The following is a 14,574-nucleotide window of genomic DNA, read 5'->3' on the forward strand; positions in this document are numbered from 1 at the left end:
AACTGTCTATGAGATGTAAATGGAGACCACTGGCTAGGCTCTGCAAGTTATATTTTTAGGCTCTCTGGTAGCCTTGCTGTGACCTGTAAGTGAGTGCCCTCGGTGCAATTGCCTATAAAGGCCTTTCAAAGCACACTGTTCACTCAACTCTCACTTCTCCCATTAATGGATCAAAGCTGGGGCTTTTAATCTTTTTTTAATTTAGCTTCTGTCGTTCATATTTGGAGAGTTGGATGATGCTGGTGTAGAAGCATTTCAGGTTGACTTGGTGAAATGTTCCCTGCACACTGTGCCTTTCCTGTCTGTTGGCTGAATTTCCAAGAGGGCGGATAGAGTGATAAGTCTAAGTGAAGCCATTGGTACACACTCAGTGGGTGAAGTGACTGCTGCACAAGCCTGGTGGCCCAAGTGGGAGTCCTGAGGCCCACAAAGGTAGCATGGAGGAGTGGACTCCATGAAGTTGTCCCAGCAGAGCACACACTGCATGTGAGGGCACACATGTACACAGTAGTATTAGTAATAATAATAATGTCAATGAGGAAACTGAACGAATAGGATAGAAATGTCTTGGATAGTTTCTGTCCTTGCTTTCCTACACCTCATTTGCTTTGATTAATGTTTGTGACTGGGAAAATGTATGTGTTGTGTGTTATAGATATGTGCAGTGACAGACAAGTCCTGCCTGGCAGATTTTTACTCTAATGCACAGAGAACTGACTTGGGCCTTTATATTTCACAGTTAAAGGGATAGATGTGATAAATGTGACTTGCTAATACCATTTTAATTGTAAGAGTTTCTTTCTTAGCTCAGAGACGATGAGTGGTCACTGACATAGCATAACGTTTGTGTCATTTCAGGATGATGACGATGACCCTTTCATGAGCAGTAGTTGCCCAAGAAGAAACCGAAGATAATGTTTTTAATGGAACTTAGAAATTGCATGATGCAGGAAGAAATCAAAGCACCACATACTGACTTCACAGCTGAAGATGTTTAAGTCTGGGCTTATATTTTATCGTTTTCTGAACGGTGACTCCCTTAAGCCATTTCCTAGCCCAATGATAAGGAGATTGCAGCTCTTCTTAGCCTTTAACCTGGTTGTTATTGTCTGGGGCTGCTCTGCCATATCGAGAACATTAACTTCCTGACAGAACTGTGTTTTCTGCTTGTAAGAACTTGGCTAAAATCCCATTCTTAAATGATGATTAGAGAAAACCCCTCCGTTGTTCATTTCTGCTTCATGATCAGAGGCTGTCAGCCTCTGTGCCACAGCTAGCAGTTGATGGGAAAGCTTACAGACTTGAGTGGCATGTGCTGTAACCATCTCCTAGATCTCCAGAAAGCCAGGCCCTCCTGTGTGGGGGGCACCCAGCACCCTGCTTGTTATCAAGTGTGGATATCAGAGCTTGCTAGAGGACCGTCTACTAGGACCAGAAGGGTCTTATATTTAAATAATTAGTAGAAGGTTTTTGTTAAGAACATTTTGGCTGTTTTGGTTTTGATTTTTATTCATGTTATAGCAGAGATTCAGATCCTGTGCCCATTGGGCAGGACTCATTTTCTTGATGGCTCTGTCAGTAATGACAAGCTCTTTTTCTTTCTCGTATACTTGTCAGGAAGAAAAGGCTAATAGAATTTTTCTGTTTTCTTAAAAATACCGGAAAGCTTTTTTAGGCAAAGCAGCATCTGACCTTGTGGTTAGTTCAGGCTGCCATACTGCAGCAGTACAGCTTCTGCCGGTGTTGGTGCCGGACCTCCTCCACCAGCAGCACACTGGCTTCAGTTGCTGTAAACATCTCTGAGTGGATGATCCCAGAACTGACCGAAACAGCACACTTATATTTTTTTACTTGTTTTAGGAAGGAAATAAATAAAAATGTTATCCCTTCTGAGATAAGATAAATAATCTCATTCCCTGTCCCACACTCTAAAAACTTCTGCTGGTCTTAATTTTATAAGGCAAGTGTGTTCAGTCACTCTGATAAAATCTGAACCCTCTAGCATGACAACATGATGTTCTTCATAGTTGTAGACACCAGTGCTTGGGCTAAACAGTGCCTGTCTGGAACTTGCCAAGTTTTTGAAGCCCAGCACCTGACGGTACCACCAATCACCAAGTGGTTTAAGTTAGAACTATAATTCAGTGCTAATGAGCTGCTTAGAACAAGCTTTGTAACTGATGTGAGCACAGGGTTGTCAGCAGGGAACATTGACAGCACAAGGCCTGGTCCTGTGAGATCCCTTCGGGTAGTTCTCCCCACCCTCCATCTCAATCACATTAAACTTGAAGTGGATTGAATGGAGATGAAGTGAGGGGCTCTGTGAGATGGAGGCTAGTGGGAGGTGGTACTCCCTGACCCACTGAGGTATAGCCAGCATTAGGTGGTGCCTTGTCTGTGTGCCAGTGAGATGATCCTAGGTGAGTGACAGTGAGGTTGGTCACTAAAGTCCCTGAGAGTCTCCTGGAAAGGTTAGTGAGGCTTTTCCTCCATTAAAAAATCTCAGCTAGCCGGGCACGGTGGTGCGCACCTTTAATCCCAGCACTTGGGAGGCAGAGGCAGGCAGATTTCTGAGTTCCAGGACAGCCTGGTCTACAAAGAGAGTTCCAGGACAGCCAGGCCTATACAGAGAAACACTGTCTCGAAAAATAAAAAGCAAAACAAAACAAAAAATCTCAGCTAGAGTATAAAATGATGCTGCTAGCTGCTAGGGGAAGTGAGTCCCTGGCAGTGTGGAAATCTACCATGTGAGCAGCATGCAGTATAACCTGGCAGTATGGGAAGTACAAAGGGGAAATAGTGTTGATTGAAGGTCATTGTGTAATCAGTGTACCACAAAGTTCTCTGGGGTTTGTTTAGACAGATCTGACATTGGTTCTTTGGTGACAGTTTTCAGGCCTGTGAGTGTCAGCTGGATGAAGTCTTGGGACCTGGAACAAGTTGTTCTTTAGTGACAGGTTTCTGAGAGGGAGTGCACAGGTTCGGAAAATAAAGATTATAGGAACGCTGGGCTCAGGAAGTCTTGCAGAGCTGACTTTATGCCAGGCAGGTTTCTTTAGAAGTACATCTTACATGGTGTGTTGTGAGGAAATAGGGCACAGGCAGAAAGTTACCATACAACGGGATGAAGTCCCAGGAAGCTAATCAAGCCATGTTGCACAAGGTACCATGGTAGCTCAAGGGCATCATAGACTGAGCACATAGTGGCCTTGGAACTGATGAATTCAGTCTCTTCAGAGGGAAAAGATAAGTTCTCAGGAACCAAAATCTTAACTCCATCAAGGCCCCAGCCCAGAGCTTGCCAAGTGTGCGTTGTGTGAGGACGACACAGGACTGAGCTCTCTTGTCCTCTCATGGGCCATCTTGAGAAGGCCAGGATTCGGCCTGACTCCCAACAGCCTTCCAGATGATTTTTGAGCGCCCCATTTGCTCTTAAGGATGTGATAGCTCCACGATGAATGGAGACCTTTGTCCTTTAGCTTACCAAAGAGTCCATCTCTGCATCCCGTGAGTACGCGTGGAGAGCGAGCGCACTGTACCTCCAGCTGCTTGCCTGGCAAGCCTCTGAACAGCAAGCAGAGTTTAATTTAGGAGCACGTGAATGTTATCTTTATAAACCTTCAAAGTTGCTGGTGACAGTAACTATAGAAAAGCCATGCCTTAACCTGTGCAGGGAGTCCTCTTGGGCAGGAGCCAGTGGCACGAGCTCGCCATGCCTGAGGAGCATGCATGGCTGCAGTTCAGAGCTCGCACTCTGGTTCTGCTGCTGTATGCACTTAGACGGTTACAGCAGATAATCTCCGCACAGTCTTGTGCAGTGACTGAGAATCTAGTCAGCAAAGCTGTAACTATCCTCCATCATACGTGTAGGCTGCGTATTTTACCTGTCCCTACCCATTACATAGGATGGCTCATGTGATACGTTTTACATGTAAAGATTCAAGGAGAATCAACAGTTCAATGTCTACGTAAAGGAAAAAACAAACAAACAAACAAAAAACTTTTACTAGAAAAATGAAGTAAAAATGATTTCCTGGTTAGCCGGGCCTGTTGGCGCATGCCTTTAATCCCAGCACTTGGGAGGCAGAGGCAGGCGGATTTCTGAGTTCGAGGCCAGCCTGGTCTACAGAGTGAGTTCCAGGACAGCCAGAGCTACACAGACAAACCCTGTCTTGAAAAACCTAAATAAATAAATAAATAAAAATAAAAATAATAATAGTCATCTCCTGGCATAAAGTGATATTTCCCCAAACTGAGCGGGTGTCTTTTTTGTCTCTGTCAGACATTTAATTCCAATTAGTAGTTTGAGGATTTTTAAGAGCTGACATTAAAATATTACAAAAGAATTATCTAATAAAGATTTGTTTTTTTTTTGAATTTTGAACGTTTTTGGTTTGAACAGCTTGCTTGGACCTGATTACACCACACTTCATTTGTTGTTTGTAAAATTGGGCACATGATTGGCTGTGGCCATTAGAGTGTCCTTCAGATCACTAGCTCTCCTGCTAGATCTCATTAAGTTCTCCAAAGTCCAGAAATTGAAATCAGACCCAAGTGTATGTGTTTGGTTGCACCCTCTCTTCAGCTACAAGCTGTCAGCAGTTAGGTACTTGGTTCTCTGATCCTTTTCACATGACAGCTAATACTCTATGCTGGGTTAGAACCCACCCCTCCAGCCAAGTGTTCTAGAGCCTTCCTGCCCAGCTACATGGCCCCCACCCCACCCCGTACCCTCTTTCTTCCACATCTGCCTCGTTACCCTCAATATTAAACTGGCATTGCCTATTTTAAAGACTAGCTACACTGTTTACCAATAGATGACTTAAATGCCACTTTTCAGTTTGTTTCAGATGTGCAGGACCTGGATGTCAGAAGTGAAGGCCGTTTTTAAAGGACCCTAGGCCTTGTACAGTTGAGTAGTTGACACTGGGACATTGAGTCTCACATGGGGCATCCCAGACTGCACTTGGTTCTGCCAGCTGCTGTGCAGCCCTGGTCGCTGCTTAAGTTGCTTTGTCACAAGGCCTGTTTAGTTTGAAGATTGTTACAGGCTATTTAAAAAGACGTATTTCCTACACCACAGTCTTATGCCGTCTGCTAATGTAATGAAAGTGGTGTGTCAGATATCAGATTGAGCATATTTTCTAGAGCTAAGAAATTATAAATAAATAAGGAAATAGCTAATAGGGTCAGACTCAGCTGTGTTTCTTTTGGAGATGACCTAGAAGGTGAAGTATATGTTACATTAAGAGCTTATCTGAAATTAATAAAATTAGTCTGTCTCTCACCTGAAAACTCCAGTGGCTTCTCGGTTGATCCCTAAGCTCTTTTTTTTTTTAAAGATTTATTTATTTATTTATTATATGTGAGTACACTGTAGCTTTCTTCACACACTCCGAAAGAGGGAGTTAGATTTTGTTACAGATGGTTGTGAGCCACCCCACCATGTGGTTGCTGGGATTTGAACTCAGGATCTTTGGAAGAGCAGTCGTTGCTCTTAACCACTAAGCCATCTCTCCAGTCCGACCCCTAAGCTTTTTATTGGTGTTTTGACTCCAGATGATATTTAAATAGCTCTCTCTGTGTGTGTGTGTGTGTGTGTGTGTGTGTGTGTGTGTGTGTGTTATTTCTATTCTATGTGAATTGGTGTTCTACCTGCCTGCATGTATGTCCATGTGAGTATGTCAGATCCTCTGGAACTGGAATTATAAGACAGTTGTGAGTTACCTTGTGGATGCAGGGAATTGAACTCGGTTCTTTGGAAGGCTAGCCAGCATTCTTAACTGCTGAGACATCTCTCCAGGCACCCAGATGATAGTTTCAAAACATTTTTACTTTGGTTTTGTTGGAGTTGGAGCTCAGGGACTCCCACATGTTAAGCACAGACCCTACCACTGAGTGATAATTCAGCCCCTAAAATTTTTGAAATACTTTACAGAAAGTTGGTAATAATAATGGGTTTAATCCCTCATTTAAATGTAAGGTAAACAGGCGGTGGTGGTGCACGCCTTTAATCCCAGCACTCGGGAGGCAGAGGCAGGCAGATTTCTGGGTTCAAGGCCAGCCTGGTCTACAGAGTGAGTTCCAGGACAGCCAGGGCTACACAGAGAAACTCTGTCTTGGAAAGAAAACAAACAAAAAATGAAGGTAAAAAAATTTTCCATTTAAATATATGTATATATTTACATAATACTTATTACCCATATATATATGTATATATCTACATGTATGTGTATATATTACAGATTTATCCATACATAGGCTCATGTATGACTTGTGATCTTTGCAGAGTAGACTGCAGCCCTGTACTTCCTTCCCTTTATATGGATCGTCTCAGGATTTGTCTCCTTGCGGCCTTGGCACAGTGGGTCTGCAGTGTACAGACTGCTTAAAAGCAGGTGTTTCTAATAATTTCCTCAGCATATTTTTCCTTCTAGGGTTTACTTTTATTTTTGTATATGTAAAACATTAACATAATTCTTAAATTCTGCACCGTTCAGTATGTACTCAAATCTTCCAAATCTTTCTGCCCACCTACTGCCATTTAACAGCTCTACCATAATTTGCCTTTTCAATATTCTTTTTGCCAAAATAATTAGAATTATTTTATCATTTGCCCTTTTGTATACAAAAGATTTTGCTATAACTGAGCCTGTTTTGTCTGAGTACTATGCCCTGGAAATTTCTTCATATTTCATACAATCTCCCTCACTTTTGTAGCTTTCAATATACATTTGAATTTAAATGCCAGTAATTTACTTTATTATCCTGGGTTTGTGCATTTTGATAGTTGTGATTCTTAAAATTAGAGATGCTAGTGTGTTCACATTTTTGGAGCTACCTCTGTAGAGAAAGTTGGAGCCCTTTCTAGAAGAGTGGATGCCGATGCTGTGTTGCTCAGTGTGGCCAGTTACACACTGCAGCGGCTACAGGTCAGTGTGCGGCTGCCTGTGCCCCTCACCCGCCACGCCTTGCTGGTGCTCTTGGCTCTTAGCCAGCCCTGGTAGCTCCTCAGAGCAGCTGTGTCTGTCTGTGTTTCTCTCACGTGGGCGTGCTACATGTGTCAGGGGCCATTTCTATTTCTGTGGAGGATTGCTCAGTCACATATTTTGCCCATTTGGGGAGGGGAATCTTAGTTACAAAAATGTAATTTTTATATAAAAATATGCTGATATTGTTAATCTTATTATTTTACTTCTTTTTTCCTCTCTCTCTCTCTCTCTCTCTCTCTCTCTGAAATGGCAGTGGTCTAAGTTCTTTTGATGATATTTTTAAAATTTTTCCCACACAGAGTTTACCAACTGGAGGGGTAGGTCTTTTAATTACCTTCGATGATCCTTTATGTAAGACCATGACCTCAGTGGACTCTAAAGGAGTGGCACCTGTCTTTGTTCAGTGCTGGCCCCTGGTCAGTGTATGAGGCAGCTGCTCTGTCCCCGAGCTTCGTGCTCTGCTCACTTGTATACTTTATTGGGGCTTTGTTATTGTTTTGTTAGTTTCAGATCACAGGGTAAGGCGTTTGATCAGGCATTGCATGCACAGAGCTGCATTTTGTTCTCATTGGTTGTTCCTGCCCACTGCCTTCCAGCGTATTCCCCAGTGGGTCCAGTCCTTCCTGAGTTAGCCCCTGAAAGCCTTCTTAACACGTGTGTTCTGTTGCCCTGTTTTTCTGTTCCCTGAAGAGCTCTTCTTCCCTTCTCTGGTATTCTTTTCAGTTTCATCATCTACACCATACATGCACACACATGTATGTATATACACACACATACATATGCACATGCACACACACCTTTTTGTTTTGTTTTGTTTTGTTTTGTTTTGTTTTGTTTTGAGAGAGGGTTTCTCTGTGTAGAAACCCTGGAACTCACTTTGTAGACCAGGCTGGCCTCGAACTCAGAAATCCACCTGCCTCTGCCTCCCGAGTGCTGGGATTAAAGGCGTGCGCTACCACGCCCGGCCACACACCTTTAAATATAGCTTCCAAATACAAGAGAAAATGCACCTGTCTTACTAGTCTATTTCAGTCAACAGTGATTTCCAGTTATATCAGTTTCTCTATAAATGTCATAATCTCATTTTTCTTTACAGCTGAATAGTATTCCATTATGTAAGTGTGTATTTTTGTTATCCATTTATTCTGCTGCTGGCCATCTAGGCTAATTTCATTTTCTGGCTACTCTGACTAGTGAAGTGATGTGCACGAATGTTCAGGACTCTGCAGTAGCTCTGCTTTAATTGTGAGAAACCTGCACTCATTTCCACAGTGCCACACTAGTTCACAGCCCTGCAGCAGTGCCAATTGCTCCTCCTTCCCACACACCTATCAGCATGTGTTATCATCACTTGCTTTCTTAGTGCTGGCCACTCTGCCTGTGAGATGGAGTCAGAGAGCAGTTTTAGTGCTCATTTCCCTGATGGCTAAAGGTGCCAACCACTTTTTAAAGTACCGTTTCCTTTAGTAGAGAACTGGCTATCGACTCATTAATCCAATTACTGACTGGATGGTTTGGGATTTGGGGGGTGTTTACTTTTCATACTGTGCTGTAGGTATCAGTCTCCGTCCAGTGTGTTTGGCAGGATTTTGTTCTCCCACCCGTCAGCTGCCTCTCTGTCCTGGTGATTGTTTCCTTTGAGAGGCAGCTTTTCCATTTTCATGTAATCACATTTACCAGTTCTTGGAAATATTTTCTATGCTTCTAGAGTCCTTCCAAATGTCCTTGCCTATGCCTGTGTGCTCAGTGCTCAGAAGACATTCGTGAGTTGGTTCTCTCCTACCACAGGAGTCCTGGACACTAAACTCAGGTTGTCAGGCTTGTCACCTTGTGACCCATCTCAGCAGCCACTAATGTATTGTGTTCTGTGCTGTCAGAGACATCTTTTTGTTTTTTTGTTTTTAAGATTTATTTATTTATTATATGTAAGTACACTGTAGCTGTCTTCAGACACACCAGAAGAGGGCATCAGATCTCGTTATGGATGGTTGTGAGCCACCATGTGGTTGCTGGGATTTGAACTCCAGACCTTTGGAAGAGCAGTCGGGTGGTCTTACCCACTGAGCCATCTCACCAGCCCCCAGAGACATCTTTTGTTCCTACATCTTTACAACTTATTTCCGTAGTTGCATTTTGCTCAGTGTATTAACGACTACTGTTCTTACATGCGGTTTAAGGAGCCCTGCCGTAAGATCCCAATACTTTTATATGCCTGTGGGAGTCGATCTAAACTTTGCCTTTTACCTTTTATTGTTTAACTGGGAGTTGGTTTTTATATGTGGTGTGAGGTAGGGATCATGTTTTATTTGTCCTATTCTACATAGAGATGACTAGCCCATCTACTGAGATGGCCACTCTTTGCTGTGTAGTGCTGGACTGTCTTGGTTATTATTGAGTTCCCGCATACACACCAATCATGATTTAAAACTCTGTTCCTTCCTCAAGGCCTATTTGAAATTAATTACTGTAGTTTTATAATAAGTATTTAACTGAGAGACCGTTCTTTGCTACTTACCTTTTTATTCTTGAAGGCTGCCTTGGGACTTCCTGGCTCTTTAGATTTTTAAATACATTTAATAATTACATGTACTACTGTGACCTAATGCAACGTTTTAACAAAAATCTTATGTGTTTCAGCTTTATTAAGGTTCATAGCTACTGCCAATTGCAGTTGGTTTAATTTAAACCTTGGTCTTGTTCCCAGGATTTACGAGACACTTCCTTTGACAGAGAAAATAATTGTGTTCCCCAGGGCCAAAGCTTGTAGAATGGGCTTAGCAGCATTCCATCCTGACTGGACTCTTTCCATTTCCCCTAAGTGCTGCCAGACCACTGACAGGCTAGTGTTCATTTGCCCAGTTGCAACACACCCCAGTTTAGAGAACTATGTAGTTTCTCATGGCCACCCCTTGTCTGCCTTCCCTCCCCCAGCTGTGTGAAGCAGTACATCCTTCCCTTCCTCCCGGACCCTGGATTAGGCGCAAACCACACCCCAAAGCCCATTTTCACAGAGTGATCCTTTGCCAGCAGGGAAGGAAAGTAAAATGGCTGACTTCTGACCTAGCAGAAACCAGCAGCAAATGACCTTGCAGGTGTGATTTTTAAGTGGAAAAAGGGAGAGGTCTATGTTAGAATAGGCTTATTAGAATAGGCTAGGATGCAGTGGTTTGTTTTGATTGATCAAGTTAATTAAGTTAGCCCAAATGGGGCTTTTTGGTTGCTGGACTTCAGTACTTTGATAGCTAGTCATTGATGATCAGCCATAGGAGTGAGTCTGGTATGAGAATGTGTCCAAGTATGGGAGTAGATCTCGGTAGCTAGCTTTAGGCATGTAAGCTATGGTTTATAAGAGCGAGAAGGAGGAAGGCAAGGCCTGATGGCACCATGTTTGCCATGCTCGGGCCAAATAGAGCCCTTCTGTCCTCCCTATTTCCCTTGAGCCCCTGATGTAGCAATTTTCTCATTTCTGATCAACTGTCTGGCACAAAGGCCTTGACCGTATAAGGGTTTACTGTGGCTTACTGACTAAGCATATGCGGTCCATCATGGCTGAGGAAGCATGGGACAAGAACTCCAGGCAGGTGGTCACCTTGCATCTGTAGTCGGGACTTGGGGAGATGCAAGATGCTGCTCAACTAGCATTTTCCACATCCCCATCCAGAGATTACAGACCTGCACCTCCACAGCAGTCGCTTCTTCCCACATGGCCATGCTTCACCAATTCCACTGAGGCCTGTAACACAACTTCTCATGACTCACAACTGAAAACATTAGTCTCAAGTCCTGAAGCAAACCAGAATAGAAACTCTGCAGAAAATAAAGCCAAAGTTCCTATGAGCACAAGTCATGCATAAAGGCAGACCCTGGCCTGTGTGAGGTTAGTGAAGAGTGCCTTTCGGAGAGAAGCATGTCGGATGGCACAGGCTTCCTATTGAACACTGGGCTGGAACCACGGGTGGCCTCTTCACCAACTTCTCTTGAGTGTTGAAGGCAGAAGAAGCTTCAGTTGATGGAAAGTCTGTAATTGGTGAGGTCTGAGGGATTCCTGGAATAGCTTAATGTACCCGTTGGCTAACAACTTACTTAGTGGTGTTTTCCCACAGAATGTTTCTGTGGGTTGTTTTCTACCCAAATCACATTTATTGTGATATTCTACAAAACCTAAAAACTAGAGGCATGCAGGACACTGAAGAGCCAGCCCGCCACCATCTAGGTTCACTCCTGTTTATGGTGAAGCCTCTGTTTCTCAGGGAGTGGGCTGTGCCCCACCTGTAACCTTAACTACAAATGGTTCTGTACTGCCTGTTCCAGGAAACTGACAAGCATATCTTTGTTTCAAAAAGATGTTTATAACCATCTTGCGACCCTACCTTTCTTTCAAAAGGTTATTGTGGTGATCTGTTGCTATGATACCTTGCTATAATCACCTTGCAACCGTGTCTTTGTTTCAGGAGGTTGTTGGAACTAACTAGTTATGCTTATGATTCTGCTCCCATAACCCCACTTATTTTGTCCACCAAATTCTGCATTTGGAAATCCCTATCCATAAGACTTGCCTTCTTCACATCCAACGTTGACCTCTCAAACCCTGCCTTGAGGGAGGCAACCGTGTACACAAATAAAAGAGCTTGCTTTAATTAGTTACTTGCTTTAATTAACCCGGCCATGATGATTTGGATCACTGGTCTCTCTCTCTCTCTCTCTCTTCCCACCTCTGGGATTAACAGTACATGTGTGTGTGTTTGTGGACAGCTGTCTCCTTCCTTTAGGATAAAGTCTTGGATATGAAGTGTTGGTCTTGGTGTGAGATTGTATTCAAAGAATTAGTAACAAGTCATCACATTGTTTGGCTGAATCACAAAAGGGCATGAGGGTAAAATGGTGGACTGGAAATGCAAGTAGCTAATCAGCCTAGGACTTTGTCATCAGTAAAATTCAACATTAAGTAACACATCAGCTTTGCTTGTCTATAAGCATCCTACCACTGATAAAATATGAGACATCAAGTTAAGAAGAGAAGTTTATTTTGGCTTAGTTTTAGAATTTGGACCCCATGGCTCACTGGCTCCACTGTTTTAGACCTCTGTAGACACAGGACATCGTGGAGCTATGTGTGATGGGAAAAAACTCACTTCATAATAACAGGAAAGGCCAAGGACAAAAAATACCCTTCAAGTCATGTCCTTCATGTCCTGCCTCTAACCAAGTCTCACCTTCTAGAGTTTCTGCTATCTCCCATGAAGATGTGAAGCCATGAGTGATTAATTCATTCATGAAGATGAATGCCTCCTAGTCCTGGAAGCTCAAAAACCTCACCTTGAGACATTTGATGCATTGGAACCAAGCCTTCAACACAAGAGCTTCTCAGAGATATTTTAGATCCAATCCATATCATGAATATATAACTTTGTCCTTCAGTGTTGACTACCGGCTGTGTCCCAGACACTGGGAGAATAGCCAACAATGTAAGAGGCCTTAGCTTTTAGTCTAACATCATTTTTTTTCTCTTATAAACCATTTATTTCTCCCGGCCGGAAGGTGGGCATCGCTACCGGTGGATAAACACAGAACACTGCGTGGAGCGAGGCTCGAAGAACAGCGGTGCAGGTAAGTGGGGCCAGGACTCAAGCGAAGGTGGAACTGTTCCAGCCCACGTTGGCAGCGTTCATGTCGTAATAGTTGATGTAGACCCGGTCCGGGCTGATGTGCAGGCGACCGGACAGCAGGCCACACAGCAGCTTGCTGTAGTTGCGGTTCTGGGCACCACCGATCTTGCCGATGCTGTGCAGGCTGCAGAGGGTGCAGGGATCGTTCGTGCCGCTAAAAGTCATGAGCTGGTCCGGGACCACGTGCACTGCGATGTACTGTGCGGGCTTGCCGGTGGCCTGCGCCAGCTGCTGGGTGAGCTCCGACAGAAACCCCTCTGGCACGGAGGCGTGGGGAACATTGGTGTTCACGATGGACATAGGCATGGTGGCGAAGAGACTGCGAGCGTGGACCGGAGGACGGTACAAAGCGCGGTGTGACCCCCTAACATCATTTTTAAAAGGCTTTCCTGGGTTCTTCTGAGGCGGGCCTGCCCCAGATCACCATGAAGCCCACTAAGGTGGGTATATATTTTATTGACTAAGGGGAAGCAGATCTCCAAAACTGGCTTGGATGAATCACACTACTGTAATGACCAGAAGGTGAATGTCCAGGTCTCCCTAAGCAGCCATTTCACCATTAGCTTATTGGTGAGGAAGGACTTTAGAGCCTAGAGTCACTGGGAGCATCCTTTCACAATGCATTTCACTCCCATCAGATAATGATGGAGTATCTATCAGGTGGGCCACTGCAAACGGGATATTCTCTCCTGCTCCTCTCTACTGCTGGTGGGAGAATAAAAGGATACAGCCTTTCTAACAGGAAGTCTAACAAATTACATAAACCTCAGAATATTTCATCTCTGTTACCTGGAATTATGTGTCTTAGATTCTATCCCAGCCTCTAATTTGGACCAGTGGAAAGCAAATGAATGAAACTGGAAGGTAAATGTATGTCTCCACATGAAGTCTAGAAAGATTATATAAAAAGATTACCAAGCATTATTCACTGAAAACTACATTATTCTATAGTATCCCACAAGATTAAAATACTATCCAGCCATTTAAAAGAAGATATTAATTCCTTTTAAGTTTTAATCTTGGAATTAAACTTTTTGAGAAAAACTTGATAAGGCTGAAAATTCTTAAGGATAATATAATCCTGACGCGAAACTGATAAAATTACATTTCCATTTTATAGATAAGCATTAAAAGTACACCAAAATGTTAATGGTAAGATGGCGGAAACAACAAAAATGTGTGCACCTGACTGCAGTTGCCTGAGGAGGACACTAGAGGGTGCCACATCCCGAAGCTGGAGTTAAAGCACGTGGTTGCTGGGAAGTCAACTTGGGTTCTTGGCTGCAAGTGCAGCCATCTCTCCAGCCCTGGGATTATTTTCTTTATGTTCTTTGGTTTTTCTCAGAATCTTTTTTTCCATAAATGCTGTTTATAGCCAGGAGAAAGGCCTTTAATACTCAGACAACAGTAGCTTATGGAGAGGGTTCTAGTTTATTCCAGTGCTTCCTGAAGAACACAGTCTGTTCTGAAGAGGCTTCGCTCTCAGAAAGCGGAAGTGAAGTTAGCTCTGCTGGGCTTCTCTTTTAATAGAGTCTATTAATGTCTCTCATAGTCTTCCATTAAATGTTTAGTAAGAGCTGGCGCTGTGCGAGGCACCAAGCCAAGTTATGGTATAAAAGGCAAAGGCAGGTGCCCGCCCTTAAGAAAGCTGTGAGAGAAGTCACCTAGAATCAGCTATTGCCCCATGTAACAACTGCTGATGAAGAGGGCCAGGCGAATCCAGCCAGGGCGGGGTCCAGGGGGAGAGGGCAGGGTGACTGCAGCCAGGGCGGGGTCCAGGGGGAGAGGGCAGGGTGAATCCAGCCAGGGCGGGGTCCAGGGGGAGAGGGCCAGGCGAATCCAGCCAGGGCGGGGTCCAGGGGGAGAGGGCAGGGTGACTCCAGCCAGGGAGGGGTCCAGGGGGAGAGGGCAGGGTG

General features: G+C 43.9%; 1 protein-coding gene and 1 pseudogene across 9 annotated transcripts in view; one reads left to right on the forward strand and one right to left on the reverse strand.

The window, feature by feature from the left end:
- The window catches only part of Mre11a (MRE11A homolog A, double strand break repair nuclease), a 52,472-nt gene extending 48,095 nt beyond the window's left edge, over positions 1 to 4,377 (forward strand). For all 9 annotated transcript variants that reach the window (XR_379107.3, NM_018736.3, NM_001310728.1 and 6 more), the window contains one exon: positions 859 to 4,377. Coding sequence is in view for 8 of the 9 variants with exons in the window: in NM_018736.3 (NP_061206.1) it covers positions 859 to 915 (57 nt within the window). In the remaining variant the exon portion in view is untranslated. The remainder of the gene's footprint in view (positions 1 to 858) is intronic.
- On the reverse strand, positions 12,496 to 13,021 carry Gm16379 (predicted pseudogene 16379; annotated as a pseudogene).

Source organism: Mus musculus, chromosome 9 (assembly GCF_000001635.26).
Source record: "Mus musculus strain C57BL/6J chromosome 9, GRCm38.p6 C57BL/6J".
Classification (NCBI taxonomy): domain Eukaryota; kingdom Metazoa; phylum Chordata; class Mammalia; order Rodentia; family Muridae; genus Mus; species Mus musculus.